General features: G+C 38.9%; 2 protein-coding genes and 1 pseudogene across 2 annotated transcripts in view; all 3 read right to left on the minus strand.

The window, feature by feature from the left end:
- Positions 1-647: 647 nt before the first annotated feature.
- The window catches only part of LOC111322469 (serine/threonine-protein kinase 16), a 62,352-nt gene continuing 46,941 nt past the window's right edge, over positions 648-16,058 (minus strand). Inside the window, exon 10 of the mRNA XM_088732775.1 lies at positions 648-2,347. Coding sequence (XP_088588901.1) covers positions 2,185-2,347 — 163 coding nt within the window. The 3' untranslated portion in view covers positions 648-2,184. The remainder of the gene's footprint in view (positions 2,348-16,058) is intronic.
- LOC111322425 (adenosine receptor A3-like) lies at positions 7,163-9,337 on the minus strand. Its single transcript, XM_088734284.1, has one exon. The coding sequence runs from the start codon at positions 8,093-8,095 to the stop codon at positions 7,232-7,234; it is 864 nt and encodes a 287-aa protein (XP_088590410.1). The 5' UTR covers positions 8,096-9,337; the 3' UTR covers positions 7,163-7,231.
- On the minus strand, positions 12,632-15,802 carry LOC148724143 (uncharacterized; annotated as a pseudogene).

Genomic DNA, 16,058 nt, shown 5'->3' on the forward strand with positions numbered 1-16,058 from the left:
TTCACGCCTAACACCTTCGGTATTGATAGAATATTTTAGCTTCTTATATAATTCAACATCTTAATTCAGTATTTCTACAATTGTGATTTTAATTCAGTATTTCATAGGGCGGTAAGGGAGATTAAATGTTTTGGATGTAATAACGCACCCTGTCCAAATTTTGTCGCTTACTTACAACCTCCCCAGCTGAGCGCAGTATTCCGGAGACCACATGGAGGGCTCGTTTGCGCTAATTTGGCTACTTCTGATAAAGAGATGTTAAATCCATGAACAAAAATAAATATCAATTTTTGCAATTTGATTTTTAACATTGCGGCGACATTTGTTAAACCTCTTTCGTTGCATAGTGAAACTAAATTAGCCATTTTCGAGCTACAAACCTCTTCATTTTTTACTCTGAAATGAGGTTAAAAGTAAATAATTTTAAGTGAAAATGAGATTTCTTTGTATGATAAAAAATTAACGTTTTTCCATCCAAGGCCGTGTACTTGGCGTCGTCTAAAGACAGTGGTTTAGGTCATCTTAGCAATGGTCTGTTTCCTGAGTTGCAGCAACAACAGTAAAACACAAAGAAAGCTCCATTTGGGACTCTTCTGACGTCGCAGTTTAATCTAAAATACTTCAAATCAGCTCAACACTACAAGGAGTCGTCAAAAACGTCAAGTTTTAAATTGAACTCTTTATCGTCAGCAGTTTAAGTAAAAGTCGGTTAGTGGCGATCTACCGCCTCCTAGTTATAAGACCTCTTACCAACGTTTGTTGAGCCTGCGCGCATGCAGGCTCTGGTGTTTGTGTTTCACCCCAAGCTCCTATTCCGGTCACAGCCACCTCTAACAACATTAGCAGCCGCTTATGAAAAAGTCATTGAAACCCTGATTTCTCGTCAATTCCGGAAATTTATTATGTTTTTTCTTTATGGTGAAGTAGGTTTACATCTACCTACTTTTCAAAAGTCCAAATTTTTAAGGCTGAGCAAAGCTTTTTCCATAACCTGGCAAAATAGTCGGGAGTTCTACCTCAGATTGCTATCTATATCGTATATTTTTGTTTTCAAACCGGATGGACCTTGCGATGGAGCAAGTGTAGGGGGTAAAAATTGAGTAGTACCGACCACATATACATGTTCATGCGCTGAAGACACTCATTTGCGTTAGGCACTATTTAGGAGCCTTCACAGGCAATATTTATTGATCGATATGCTCATTAGAGATTTCATCATTCATACAAGTACAAATAATCCATATAAAGCTTTTGCACATCAGTTCATCTTTATGTACAGGGTCAAAACCGTTTTACTCCCATATGTGACAAAGACAGAATTTCTCCCCACAATTTCAATACAATCTTAAGCAGACAAGTGATGAGAATATAGAAAAATATCCAGCTACCAAACTCCACATCATGAGAGTTGTACGGGAGACAGTAAAAAGTATTTCAAATGAGATATTGGGAGCGGAAGAGCTAAATCTTGATGCGTAGTGAAAGGGAGCTGGGTCATAGTTTATCTATAGTCTCATTAGCTAACCGTTTTATTGGTCTTGTCACGCAACGCTCCCTCTTCGCGTGACAAACCGTAACTGCGAGGGGTTGAAAAGTCGAGGGCTGTTATTAATCTTGTTACATTTGCGTTCTGTGTAATTCTTCTCCATCTACAACATGGTTGTTTATCTTTTAAGTTCATTCTTGCCTCTGCGAGTGTTTGCTAATTGCTATCTGCAACAATCTTCAAAATAAATCAAGGTATCTTCACTTTGCTAGGTACAATATTCAAAACTAGTACGAAATAGCAATCGGAGCCTGCTCAGATTCTAAGAAGTTTCGGGTTCTGAGAACGTGCTAACGGTGGATTTCAGTGCACTTTTAAACTGCGTGTTGAAAGTAGTCCAGGACTACTTTGGTTTTGCTTCATTACGATTTGTGATTGGTTAAAAAAAACGCACGCCTGTCCACTCAACCATTCAGAATCGAAACTATCGCTAATCACGACTTTGTAATTCACGTTTTCCTGCGTCTCAAGTAGTTTGACAACTTTTTCTTTTCTCTGATAATTTTTCTTTTGTAAATTAATTTGGTTTTGGATTTAAGGCAATCAATCGAAATGCACTCCTATATAATGGGTTTTAGTAATACGATTTTCTGGGTAATTTGGTAAAGAAGTTATATGTTCGTTTAAAAAAGTCAATTTTACATTTTTATGGAAACATTTTTTCCACCTTCCAAGCTAAAGACTGACCAGGCGGGAGCTAAGTTTTCTAATCTGCGTAAAATCAGTTGAAGGGTAGGTCTCTCTTGAGGATCCACTTTAAGCATACTTGTGATCAGACCATTTAGCTCCATCGAATAAACACTGAAAAGGAAACATGAGAAAACAATATAACGCAAATTTCTTAGAGAGAACATGAAGTGGAGTGGTCAGGTGTCGATCTTCAAAGCTGGATTTATTGTCAGTTTTCTCTGACTATGCTCAGCGATTGGTCGAGAAAAACCTTCGCTACGCTTTCAACCAATCATATGCAAAAGCTGGTCACTCAAATTTTCCTACAGCTGAATTTTACTCTAAATCACTTCAAGTTCCCAAGGGCAACTCATTATCTTGTTTGACTCTGTGGTACCATTAAAAGGGAAAAACACCTCTTATGGCTACTTTCAGCTGTTTTGATATTCCGCAGCTCAAAATATATTCAACGCGAAAAGAGTATGTTACGAGGAAAATTTTCGCCTTATGTGCATGTAAGTTCTCTTCATCAGCCTCATAGATCACTTTCATAAAAGGCTGCCGGATCAATATTCTTATATGAGCTCTTCTGGCCTCGCTTGAGATAATGTATCCTTTTGAATTTTGTACCGGAGAACAAGGCCAGTGGTCTATTGTCTGAGTATCCAGCCCGCCAAGCTGGCTAATCACCCTTCTTCCCTCCCCCTCCCTCCCTCCCTTCATCCATCCGTCCATTCGTTTATCCACACCTCTCTCACTTAAACCATCCCCCCTTCTTCCCTCCCCTTCCTCCTTCTCCCTGAATCTATCAGTCCTTGCCTCCCTTCCCAAATCCACCCTTATGCTCCTTCCCTTTCCCTGTCTATCCACCCCTCACTTCCTGTCCCCTCACTTCCTGTCCCCTCACTTCCTTTCCCCTCACTTCCTGTCCCCTCACTTCCTGTCCCCTCACTTCCTGTCTCTCACTTCCTTTCCCCTCACTTCCTGTCCCCTCACTTCCTGTCCCCTCACTTCTTTCCCCTCACTTCCTGTCCCCTCACTTCCTGTCCCCTCACATCCTTTCCCCTCACTTCCTGTCCCCTCACTTCCTGTCTCCTCACTTCCAGTCCCCTAACTTCCTGTCCTGTCAAGTCCTGCTGAACTGGATGTCATTCCGACTGAAAGTCAAAGTGGAACAAGTGAGTGCTAAATGTGAAAGAAAGCTTGTTACTAAGTGGCAATCACAAGCCCTCTATAATTAACACACCAGTAGCACACAAGTGTCACATTGATTTCCTTATCATATTTTGCCTCCTCTAAGATCTATAATCCAACAGAGACGCCGATTAGATCATAACTACAAAAAATCAATCAAAATGCGTGTATGATTCAACTTAGTATGTTTTCCCAATTCGCGTACATCGAGCCTACGAACGTACAGAAAAAGTTAGCGTGAGCCGCAGAAGTATAAATGGTGAAAACTGACATCCTTTCAGCGAAACGCTTGTCTTATATCTATATCAGTAAACTTCTGTAATATTTCAAAGGGATGTTATGTTTATCTCCAATTATTGTACGCCCGCAGTCTATGTAGCTATGAAGGTTTAATTCATTCGTCCTTCCTACTATCGTCCTTTTTCTTAATCAAGGATGTTTCTTCCCTTACTCCGCAGAGCTTAAACTTTTACAAGAAGTAGACTTCGAAACCCGTGAAGAACTTGCACGTATGTTTGGGAACGGCCCATATAGTCTTGGGGGTTGGAGGCAAGTTGCTGCCGAGTACGGCATGAGAGAGAGAGAGAGAGAGAGATATCAGGTCCTGCCAATTCCAAGGAACCTGGAAAAAAACGTCATAGAGTTTCTGGGTGATTCTCATCCAGACCTGACGGTTTACAGCTTCTGCAGGATGCTAAAGCACCGCAAAATAAGACGCTTTGACATTGTAAAGCTCCTAGAAGATCACTTTTAACCAAGACATAGAGAGATTAATTACCCTCTGGTTCATTGTGAATTACCTGCAAGTAAACGCTACTGAAACTCAGGCAATGATATGGGGAAATCTCGGTACCCATACAATCTTTTTATTGTTAATAATTCCATGCCCTGTCTCCAAACGTTTTCGAATCAGCCAAGCGTTCATGATCATGAAGCAATTGTTTCCCATGATGATCTCAATAAGTCTTCCTTCTTATATCTCAGCAGGACTCTGATATGGTTAAGTGCTTGACTATTTAAAGCCTTACAAGTCAGCGACAATTTTTTATTCTTATTAATCGTTAACCGTCAAAATCGAAAAAAGTGAACAGTCGACCGTAAAAGAAACTGCCCTATCCCCCCCCCAAACATTGAGACCCTCTTCTGCGTGTTTACATTAATTTTGTAATAAACAACGTTAAAGCGTTTTGTTCCTTCTTAAATAAATCAAACAAAAAAAATTGCAGGAAAGTTTTCCTTTACTCCTAGTACAAACGCTCCAAGCTTACGGCGTGCACAGCTTCTTGATGATAAAAAAAAAACAAAACAAAACAAAAAACAGTCAACTGTACTTTTAACCGTGGATGTTTAAGCAGAAAACACTGGAATATATATCGGCTTTTTGTCATTTAATTCGAATCTCCTATTTGTTTGAGTCGAGATAAAAATCTGGAACTCATAGCATATTTAACTATCCGGCTAGTAAGGCCATAGGACCTGCTGGTTATATTTATCATATTAATTATTTTTTCTTGCTCCGGTGATAGAGTGGAAGCTAATATAATAAATAATGGTGCAAAAGCCACGATCTACATGTTTTTCTTAATTTAACAAAGTTCTTATTCTTTTGTACAAGAAGTTTGTCCAGTTTTTCTTAAGGAAACAATTTAACTTTCTAATTGTGTCCTTTACTACTTTTTTCACTTCCCTGATTCTCCTGCAGTAAAGAATGAGTTTAAGTTAAATAGAAAATATGCCGTATTCTCTACAAAATGCATCAATGTAAAACAAAATGGAAAGTAGTCAGCAATAATCCAAGCTGTACTTACGCTATGGCGGAAACTGTTTTCTTGTATCGTGCAACTTTCAATGCAGTCGGTACAACGCCGCTGGAAAACAGCTGTTGTTGTTGTTAGTGAACCATGATGGCCTATGGCCCTGTACATGAAGTAGTTGGTGACGGAGGCGGAAAAAGATCTTGGCGTCAGAGGTGGCCGAGATGATAAAAGAAGAAAACTCAAAACAGCATATACCAAAAAAGAAAATATACAAAATTAAGAAAAGTGCAACTAAGGCACCAACCAAAACACAAAAGGAGATAATTAGTGATATCAATCCAACACAAAGGTCATTGACGGCCATACTGATCGAAACAAAAGTTTTCCTGGAGGATAAATTGAAGTCACTTTGTGAAAAGCAGTTAGGATTAGAAAAACCCAGCGAGACGCCAAGCTCAGACACAGTGGCGAAAAAAATTCGGGGCTGGGAACTGAGCACACATCCCCGCATGTGACCGAGGACTATTTTTGAATAAGCACTTTTGATTCTTTCTTTTATCCATTTTTTTTTTTTTTTTTACATTTCTCTACTAGCAGCAGAATTGAATACTTTTAATTTTGGAGGAAAATAATGAAGACTACCGTAAGTGTTACAGCCTCATGCAATTACAATTGACCAGACAAATTATCTACTACACATCATAGACCATGGTCAGTTGCGCTATTTAAAAACATTCATTGTTCGCTGAATTAATTTATAAACGGTTTACGGTGAATAAATGAAGTGTAGTCCACTGGCAGTGTTTGTGTAATTTGACTTTGAAATAAAGCAAATTCATTGGTCGGTTTAACTGTTAAAACTTCTCCAGCTGGCAAACATTTGTAAGACTGGCATATGGTTGTTTCGATTTTCATTGCTCAACAAATAAGAGGAATTCTACAGGAAAACATTTCAAAAGAACATCAAAAACACCTTTCATCGGCTTTTCAAATTGAACACGCTTGAAATAAATATTTTCTGAGAACAGCTTGATAGAATTGCTCTTTTAATACATGGCTACATCTGAAACATCCCCAAATCTTAAGCTTTGCATTGTGCAGCTTGTTGTTGATAAGTCACGTTTCAAAAAGCTTAATCAAACCATATCATTGGGCTTCATGCCATTTTGGTCAAATTCCCATTACTACGTCTTATATTAAATTTTAAATATCATATAAGTTTGTTAATAAAATGGATAGGTGTCAATCATTTTCTCCTTAAGCTATGTGCAGTTCAAATGGAGGAGACAAATAGATCGTTGTTGCTTTTAATGGCTTCACGGTACTGCCACTCCATTAGCCGGTCCAACGGACGAAACTTCTCCACCTGGAGAACATTTGGAAAATAACAGTGGTGCAGGCTTCGTTTTATTTCTATTGGTTATCAAATAAAATTCTCTCTTCAAAACAATCTTAAAGAAAATTAGCAAATAAAAGAAACAAATTCAGTTTTTAAATACGTTCGAAGTTGCATATTTTTCAAGGTAGCTTTGTTTAAAACACCCATCACGAATCTTAATTTTAAACACCCCTGGGCTACAGGTTTGTACAGCGTGTTGTTCATAATATAAGTTATGCAAGACTTAAACAATTACAATACAGTTCCTGCTACTGAACCTCTCACTCGCTCGTCAATTCACTCATTAACAAAATTGAAATTCAATATCATTCAGTGCACCTAATGGTAGACCAAATGGAAAAATGTCTTTAAACCATCCCTGAGCGAAGTCAGCAGCCTGTCTATCAAAGTTAGTGTAGTTACACGTCAAACATTTAATCATTTTAACGCTCTCTATTGCGGCGATATTCCTTCATTTAATTGCTAAGACAGAGAACCATCCCAAAGTAATCACTACCCCAAAATGTTGGATTCTCTGTGAAACAGGTTGTCACTAGTCGTAGAAGAGTTCAACAAATCATGTTCATACCATTTGCTTTTGACTTTACTAAAACAACATTTGTAAACACGAAACTTCATTTTGAATTCCCTTATAGAGTTTTACATTGTTTTGTAGGACGTAGAGTTTCAATTTGATTCACTACAACACTTCAACTCTCTAATTGTGTCCTTTACTGCTTGTGTTACTTCCCTGATTTTCCAGCAGTAAAGAATGGGGTTTAGAGATGAGTTTAAATAAAGTAAAGATACGGAAAAGTACAAAACATTAACTCCGAAAGACACTCCAAGATAATTTGACATTGAAATAACACAGAATGGAGAGTAGCAAGCAAATAATCCAAGCTGTACCCATACTATGGCGGAAACTGTTTTCTTGTATCGTGCAACATTCAATGCAGTCGGTACAACGCCGCTGGGAGGCAGTTGTTGCTCTTGTTGGCGAACATGGCCCCGTACATGAAGCAGTTGTTGGCGGAGACGGAAATAGATCTTGGCGTAAGAAATAGTTGAGATGAAAAGGGAAATAAATATTAAAATAACATATCCATAAAGCCAAAAGTCACCTGAAAAGAAGACACATCCAACTGAAGCAACAACTAAAAACCAACAGAAGATAATTAGCGCTCGCACCCGCCTTAATGTAACAACATGTCTGTATCTCAGACCCAACAACAGCGCGAGAAGTCTGTCCACACTAATTGCGGTTGATGTCAAGAGTGAAACTCCACAAAGTATAAAAGAGGAACAGGGAAGTATCATATCAATAATGAAGTTGGAGCGGTATATCATTCTTTCGTCAATATGTATCACTGTAAACAGCGGTTGTGCAATGATTCCAACACAAATATCAGTGACTGCCAGACATCGAAACAAGAGTTTCGTTGGAGGATGAATCGAGGTCACTTTGCGAAGAGCAATAAGGATTAGAAGATTGCCCAGTATCGCAGTGATAGAGAAAATTATGTTCAAGGATGCAAACGCTACTTCCATACCCTCAGGTATCACCGGATCACTGAATTCAAAAGAGGAGTTTGTACGTTCATCCGCGGTTTTCAGCTTTCCTCTAACAACAGCAGAGAATCTGTTATCAGAAAGGGAGATGACGGCAATTGTAACTGTTCCTGCTTGTCTTCTTTTGATCGCTTAGCCTGATCGTTTGGGTGAGAGTAGTTCTGAGCAAGACTGTCGTTGGTATGGTAGTGACTGCTGTTTTGGGAACTGCTGCTGAAGCAACCAATAACGGAAAGTGAAGAGTCTTCGTCAATCGATATCTATAAAACTTGTTTGCGTACACTGATTGGTCAGTTTTACTTTGACGTAATTGGTCATGAGACTCAAATAAACGGTAGTCGTGTTGATCGGCCCCTTTCTTATTTAAATATATCCTAAGTAAACCGATTTCTACAGCGCAGATATGTGACCATATGGGCTAAGCACACTAACAAACGACCATGCAAATTATCTTGAATTCCACTTCAGCTTTGACTAGTTTAGTTTTGGCCTGATCAGATGATCATGCAAAGTTTCTTTCAATGATATGGGCTGTCATATTTCTCAGTGTGTCCGAAATTAATGGTAGTGCTTTAATTTGAAAAGATCCTGATTGAACCAGCTGCACGAGGGATGGATTATTTTACAATTTGACTTTCAAATATAGTAAAAACATCGGCAACAATTGTTGAATTGTCAAACTTGTACGTTCCCTAATTCTTTACCGCTGGAAATTAACCCTCAAGGAGAACAGCTTCCTTATAGGCCAGAACCCGCTCAAATTACTAGAGATCAGAGTGAAGAAGATCCCACAACATGATTGTATCAATCAATTTGCAGATCATTATCTAAGTGTTAGGGGCAACACAATATTTTGTGGTGCTTTCAGAGAGGTTTTTTCATAAAAAAAAAAAGCATTTTATCATCCCATTGTGCTTCCAAAAAACACGCCAGTGAGAAAGAAAAGATCAAGAATTCGAAGTTCAGAAAAAAAACCATTACCAAAGCACCCAGTCGAGAAAAGCCGAGTAATCAAGACAGCAAGTGTGTAACTCAAAATAAAGAAAATAGGACGTTTTGTTAACAATAAATATATAACTTTGGTTTTCGGACTAGTTTTGTGTGTTTTATTTTTAAATATACATTACGAAAAAGTAGCATAATTTTTAAAAACTTTGAGCGTAATTTGGAAAAAAAAATCGGGCACTGCTAGTAGCATGTTATGCTACTTTTACTGGCACAGTCGTTAAGGGCCTAAAGAGCAATAAGTATTAGAACATTGTACACTGATGCAGTGATGGCGCTGAAACTGTTCAGGGCCACGAAAACTGCCGACATCCCCACACTTAGTTGATGACTTCCTCCTTCAAAGGAGAAGTTTGTAGATTCATCAGTGGTGTTCGGCATTTCTCTAACAGCAATAGAGAGCTTGTTATCAGAGAGGGAGATGTTGGCTACTGTTAGGGTTCCTGGTCAACTCCTTTTGATCACTTTGTCTGATCGTCTGGGTGAACCGAATAGTCCTGAGAAGGACATTTGTCGGTATATAGTAGTGACTGGTGTTTCGAGAACTACACGTAGCGGAAGTAATCATTAAAGGAAAGTGAAGAGTCTTTATCAGTCGCTTTAATTTCTAGAAGACTTTTTTGTATACACTGATTGCTCAGTTTTGCTTTGATGTTACTGGCTGAGATTCAGTTGAAAAATTATGGGTCGTGTGGATTGGTTCCTTTGTTGCGTAAATATGTCGTGCGTAAATACGTCGATTTTTATTGCGCAGGTAGGTGACCTTATGAGCTAAGCGCATTAACAAACGACCATACAAATTATCTTGAATTCCCCAACAGCCTTGACTAGTTAAGTTTTGGCCTGGTCAGATAATGATGCAAATTTTCTTTGAACTGATATTAGGTAGTCATATTTCTTATGTCTCTAATTAATGGATAGTAATGTCATTTTAAGATCCTCTTTCTACATTGCAGCTGCATGACGAATGGACTGTTTTGCAATTTGACTTTTAAATTTAGTAATTACATCGGTGACATTTTTCAGTTTTGTAAAATCTGTTCCTATTCAATTTCTCTGCAGAATATCTCGGCCAGGAAACATCTTTAAATGAACAACGGAAGCTATGAATGTTTCAGCAAAAAGTAACGGATTTTAACGTTAAGCATGCGGGTGTTTTAGCACTCTGCAGTGACAGCAAATATTTCTTTAACACAACATCAAAAAGTTAAAACATGAATTTACGATTAATAAAGGCGAAACACGAACAAAGAACTAATTATCGTTTTCACCATCAGTTTGAAATTTTCAGCATAGCATTTTTGTGTAATTTGACTTTGAAATAAAGCAAATCCATCAGTCAGTTTCATTGCTGAAACTTCGATCTCCAGCTGGCGAATATTTGAAGAAAGGCTGGCATATGGTTGTTTCGATTTTCATTGCTCACAAAGTAACAGGAATTCTCCATGAAAACATGACAATAAAACGTCGAAAACACCTTTTATCGGTTTTTCAAAACACGTTTGAAGTGACATTTTGTAAAAAGACCTTGATCAAAACACCCTTTACATGACTAAATTTGAAACCCCCAATCCTAAGCAGTGTGCAGCTTCTTCTTAATAAGTCACATTTGAAAAATGAAAATGGGCTTTTAGCCATTTTGGTCAAATGCCCTCCTTTCTACGACTTTTTTATTGAGTTTTTAACCTGGTTTGTCGATAAAGTGGGTAGGTGTCAATCATTTCGTGTTCAAGCTACGTGCAGCTTTATATTGATGAGACACGGCGGTCGTTGGTACTTTTAATATCCACCACTGCGACTCCATTAGCCGGTCCAACTAATGAAACTTCTCCACCTGGTGAATATTTTGGACAATATAACTGACGCACGCTTCATCAGTTCTATTCTATTGGTTATTGAGTAAAATTCAAGCAGTCTTAAAGGAAACCAGCAAATAAAAGAAACAAATTCATTACTTTTTTAAACACGTTCGGAGTTACATTTCAAGAAAGCTTTATTAAAACGCCTCTTACAAGTCTACATTTTAAACGCCCCTGGGCTTCAGATTTATCCAGTGTGTTGTTGTTAAGTCCAAACTAAATAACTACAATACAATACATGCTATTGAATCTCTCACTCGTTTTTCCGGCAATTCACTCATTGAACGAAATCGAAATAAAAATATCATTCAACGTACTTAATGGTAGACCAAATGGAAAAATGTATTTAAACCATCCCTGAGCGAAGTTAGCAGCCTTTATATGAAAATTAGTGTAATTACACGTCAAAAATTAAAGAATTATAGCGCAAGTAGACGCTCCCTATCTAAGGAGATATATTTTTTCTTTGATTGATTAGACAGAGAACCATCCCCAAGTAAGTACCGCTTTAAATTGTTGGACGGTCAGGGTGAAATAGACCGCCACTGCTAAAACGAAGAGTTCAACAAATTATGTTCATGCCATTTCCCTTGAATTAACGAAAGCTACGTTTGTAAACGTAGAATTTTATTTCTAATTTCCTTACAGCCTTGACTAGTTTAGTTTTGGCCGGATCAGATGATGGTGCAAATTTTCTTTCAAGTGATCGAAATTAATGGATACGGCTTTCATTTTAAAAGATCCTACTTGAACCAGATGTGATATGGAATCTTTTACAATTTGACTTTCAAATATAGTAAAAACATCAGCGACGATTATCAGTTTTGTAATATTTGTTGGTTATTAATCCTTTACCGCTGGAAGTTACCCTGACTGACGAAAAAGCATTTCAGTGTATTGACCGTAAAGTCAAAATATGTGCCACGATCATGAAAAGACAAAACGCGAACACAGTCCTATTTATCGTTTCCACCATCAATATAAACTTTTTAGCATGGAATTTTCTTTAGGAGAGATGTTATCATAAGATACAGATGATCTGCCTGGATATGTGTCAGTCACTGATTTCTTGTTCAAGCTGTGTGCGGCTTCCTAATGAGACGAAAAGATTAGTTGTTCCTTTCTTGTATCCATAGAATACTAAAAATATTGTGCGATGAGGAGGGAAGTTATTATAGTTTTGGCAAAGAACAGGAAAAACAGCTTGTGAAGTGTCAATCTTTGTATAAATTGATAAGGTTAACGTAAAGGTCTTGTGGCAAGACATTGTTCATGCATGTCACTTTTCAAGTTTGGGAATACTTCTGCGAAGCGAAAAAATCCTCTAGACCATCACGAGAAAGAAGAAATATCAGAGGGTTGTCATTTCGTAGAGCACAACCGGTTCTCCTTTCGAAAACTAGTCGGCTATGTAGCTTTGCTCAGTAACCGGTGAAAGCGTAGAATTCAGCGGTGTATTAGAAATAGAGTTCGAAAACAGTTACCCATAATTACTCCTTAGCGTAAGTTCAATCTCGACATTTTCCACCCGCCCAACGTAAAGCCACTCTTTGTCGGTACGCCAGAAAAATGGCCACTGCCACCTTTATAGAGAATTCCTTGTCTCTTTGGTCTGAAGTATGACCAGTATTTAGGTTCAGCTGTTTTTTTTTTTTCCACATAATTTTACACTGTTTTCAACGACATAAAGGTTCAATTTGGCTCAAAGCAACAGTTTAACTGTCTAATTATGTCCTCGATCTGCTGCTTATTTCACTTCCCTGATTTCTCAGCAGTAAAGAATGGTGTTCAGAGATGAGTTTAAGTAACGGTAAACAAAAAGAATCTAGCTGAAGGTAAATAATATTACCTTCGAAAAACTCTCCAAAACTTTCTAACATCAAAGTAACGCGAAAAGGAGGTTAGCAAGCAAGCAATCTAAGCTGTACCCATGCTATGGCGGACACTGATTTCTTGTATCGCCGGTGCAACATCCAGTGCAGTCAGTACAACACCGCTAGCTGGGAGGCTTTTGTTGTCGTTGGTGAACGTGGCCCAGTACAAGTTGTTAGCGGATACGGAAATTGATCTTGGCGTAAGAGATGATTGAGATGATAAGAGAAATAAACATCAAAACAGTATTTCCAAAAGAAGAAAAATCACAAAAAAAATGATGTAACACCCGACTAAAATCCAAAGGAGATAATAAGCGCTCGCACCCGCCTTAATGTAAAAACATTTCTGTACCTCAGACCCAACAACAGCGCGAGAAGTCTGTCCACAGAGTGAGACACCATAAAGTATTACAGAGGACCGCTGTATTTATGTAATGGTGATGCTGGAGATCAGTGACCACCAAACATCGAAACAAAATTTATGTTGGAAGACGAATCGAAGTCACTTTGTGAAGAGCAATAAGGATGAGAACGTATATGAGAACGATCCTTCGCAGTAAAGCACTATTTGAGCAATAGTGAAAATCAGACCTGAAAAAAATTTCAGGCCTGTACGGGACTCGAACCACTGACCTCTGCGATACTAGTGCAGCGCTCTACCAATTGAGCTAACAAGCCAACTGGGAGCAGGCCATCAAATTAATTTGATGGCCTGCTCCCAGTTGGCTTGTTAGCTCAATTGGTAGAGCGCTGCACTAGTATCGCAGAGGTCAGTGGTTCGAGTCCCGTACAGGCCTGAAATTTTTTTCAGGTCTGATTTTCACTATTGCTCAAATAGTGCTTTACTGCGAAGGATCGTTCTCATATACGTCTCATAACCGCAGTTCACACATATGTTTCATATGTTTGTTGTTCAAGGATGAGAACATTGCCTAGTGTCGCGTTGATGGAGAAAAAAGTGTACACAGAAATTAATGGATAGTGTCTTCATTTTAATAGATTCTGTTTGAACTAGCTATGAAATGGATCCTTTTGCAATTGAACTTTCAAATATAGTAAAAACATTGGCGACAATTGTCGGTTTTGTCAAATTTGTTTGTTCTCTAAATCTTTAGCGTTGGAAGTTACTCTGACTGAATAAAAAGTATTTCAGTGCATTGACTGTAAATTCAAAGTATGTACTTGCGATCAAGAAAAGACAAAACTAGAACAACTTGTTCGAAAAATAGGATTTAAAGTCCTATTTACCATTTCCACCATCGATATAAAAATTTCAGTATAGAATTTTCTTTTCGTCAGGAGAGATGTTATAATAATATACAGGTTGGATCTGCATGGATATCTGTGATGCAGTCATTTCTTGTTTAAGCTGTGTCCCGATTCCTACTGGTGAGACGAAAGGATTGGTTGTTCCTTTTTTGCATCACAGTTAATAGAGGGGACAGCTGGTTGACTGTGCACTCTCGTGGTGACGTCATAGGGCCAAAACGAAAACAAAGAGATACTCCTTTGATGTTCGCCGGGTCTCCTAACCAGTCCCCTCTATTAACTTGTTTGCATGCAGAGAATCCTAGCGGAATCATTTTGCGATCATGATAAAGAAGGGAAGTTATGAAAGTTCAGCAAAGAAAAGGGAAAATAGCTGATGAAGTGTCAGTTTTTGTTAGATTTAGACGTCCTGTGCCAAGACATGATTCATACATGTCACTTTTTAAATTTCAATATGTTTGTGAAGCGAAAAAATCCTCTGGACCACCCCAAGAAAGAAGAACTTGAATATCAGAAGCGTCTCATCTCGTAGATCACAACCGGTTCTCCTTTCCACCGTAACAGACCTTCACAATCCACTACACACAGTAACAAGCCGTAACTGCACGTCACAAGTAGTAACTGGCCGTTACACACTGAAACCGATATCTGGAAACATTCAACAAGAACTTACGCAAAGGAGATTTGCTATTTTAAGAGAGACTTGTCGAGAAAACACACATCCGAAACTTCAACAGCACTCCTTTCTTCTTCGTACAAATGCCATCCCATCTGTGAATTTCCATACTTGGAATACCCATAAAAAATTCCACTGCGATTATTTATTTGAAGATTTGTACCAAGCACTGGAGCAAAAACAATAGGACATGGGTCCCCTACGAGGTTTAAGCTCCAACAAACCCACCCATCCCGCCCCAGGGGAGGACATCCATCACACAGTAATCTCGTGCGTGGGAAATTAACGTCTCCTACCCCTAACACTGCAGGAGACGGAACCTCCATTTATTCGTTCTTATCCGAGAAGACTAGAATATCTAACCATTTCTTGATGTTATAGAAAGGTAGCATATCCTTATCAATTATTTTAAGACCTTGAGTGTTGGTCCGGCCGGGGCTCGAACCCTCGACCTCCCGCACAACAGTCCAGCGCTCTATCCATTGAGCTAACCGGGAGGCACACTTTAGGGAGGCCTTAGCTGCAACAGAGCGACCAGTCACTTAAAAATACTCCGCTTCCACAGGCGTGTTATGAGCGACTGAAGTGCAACCACAACTCGCACAACGACTACTTGAGGGCGACAAAGTGTGAACTTCATCACCGTCGCGTGGAACCGGCCGTTTCTCTGGAGATGCCCGAGCGAGGCAGGTAAAAAGAAGATCCACGTTATCTTGGAGGGCATTGGGGAGCAACAGCTTCGGAATACCTGGCGACGGGAATCGGAAGGAAGGACACTGAGGCCCTCCATAGCGCCCGCCACAGAAGAAAAAAATGCCATCCCGAACTTCAAAAGCAAAGCAAACAGTGTAACATCTTCAGAAACGTTATCCAACAAGAGAAGGTCGATTTTGGAAATGTCTGCAATGATCTTCTGAGAAAAAGTTTCTTGTTTGACTTTGTTGTCTACTTCCTGTCGCAAGGAATCAATCGAAAAGGCAAAATAATTTCGTCGCTTCGCCATGTTCAATTCAGATGAATGAGTAAAGTCCAGTCCAAGTCCAGTCTGAACGAGTCAAGTCCAGTCTACCCAGTGTTGTGACGGCTGTGACGGTTGTGACGGCGTCACACGCTTAAAGAACGAAATCGTACAGAATATATCGGGCATCAGATGCATTGTGGATCGCATTTTCTATGGACTTGGATGGGCCTTAGTCGATATGTTGGTGCTTTGACGGCTTCTTCTCTAGCTCCTAAATTCGTAGTTACGTTTTCATACG

This window comes from Stylophora pistillata, chromosome 9 (genome assembly GCF_964205215.1).
Source record: "Stylophora pistillata chromosome 9, jaStyPist1.2, whole genome shotgun sequence".
Taxonomy (NCBI): Eukaryota; Metazoa; Cnidaria; class Anthozoa; order Scleractinia; family Pocilloporidae; genus Stylophora; species Stylophora pistillata.

Bases quoted from the DNA above. Each gene is read 5' to 3' on its own strand.
- LOC111322425 (XM_088734284.1), bottom strand. From the start codon at position 8,095: ATGGAAGTAGCGTTTGCATCCTTGAACATAATTTTCTCTATCACTGCG.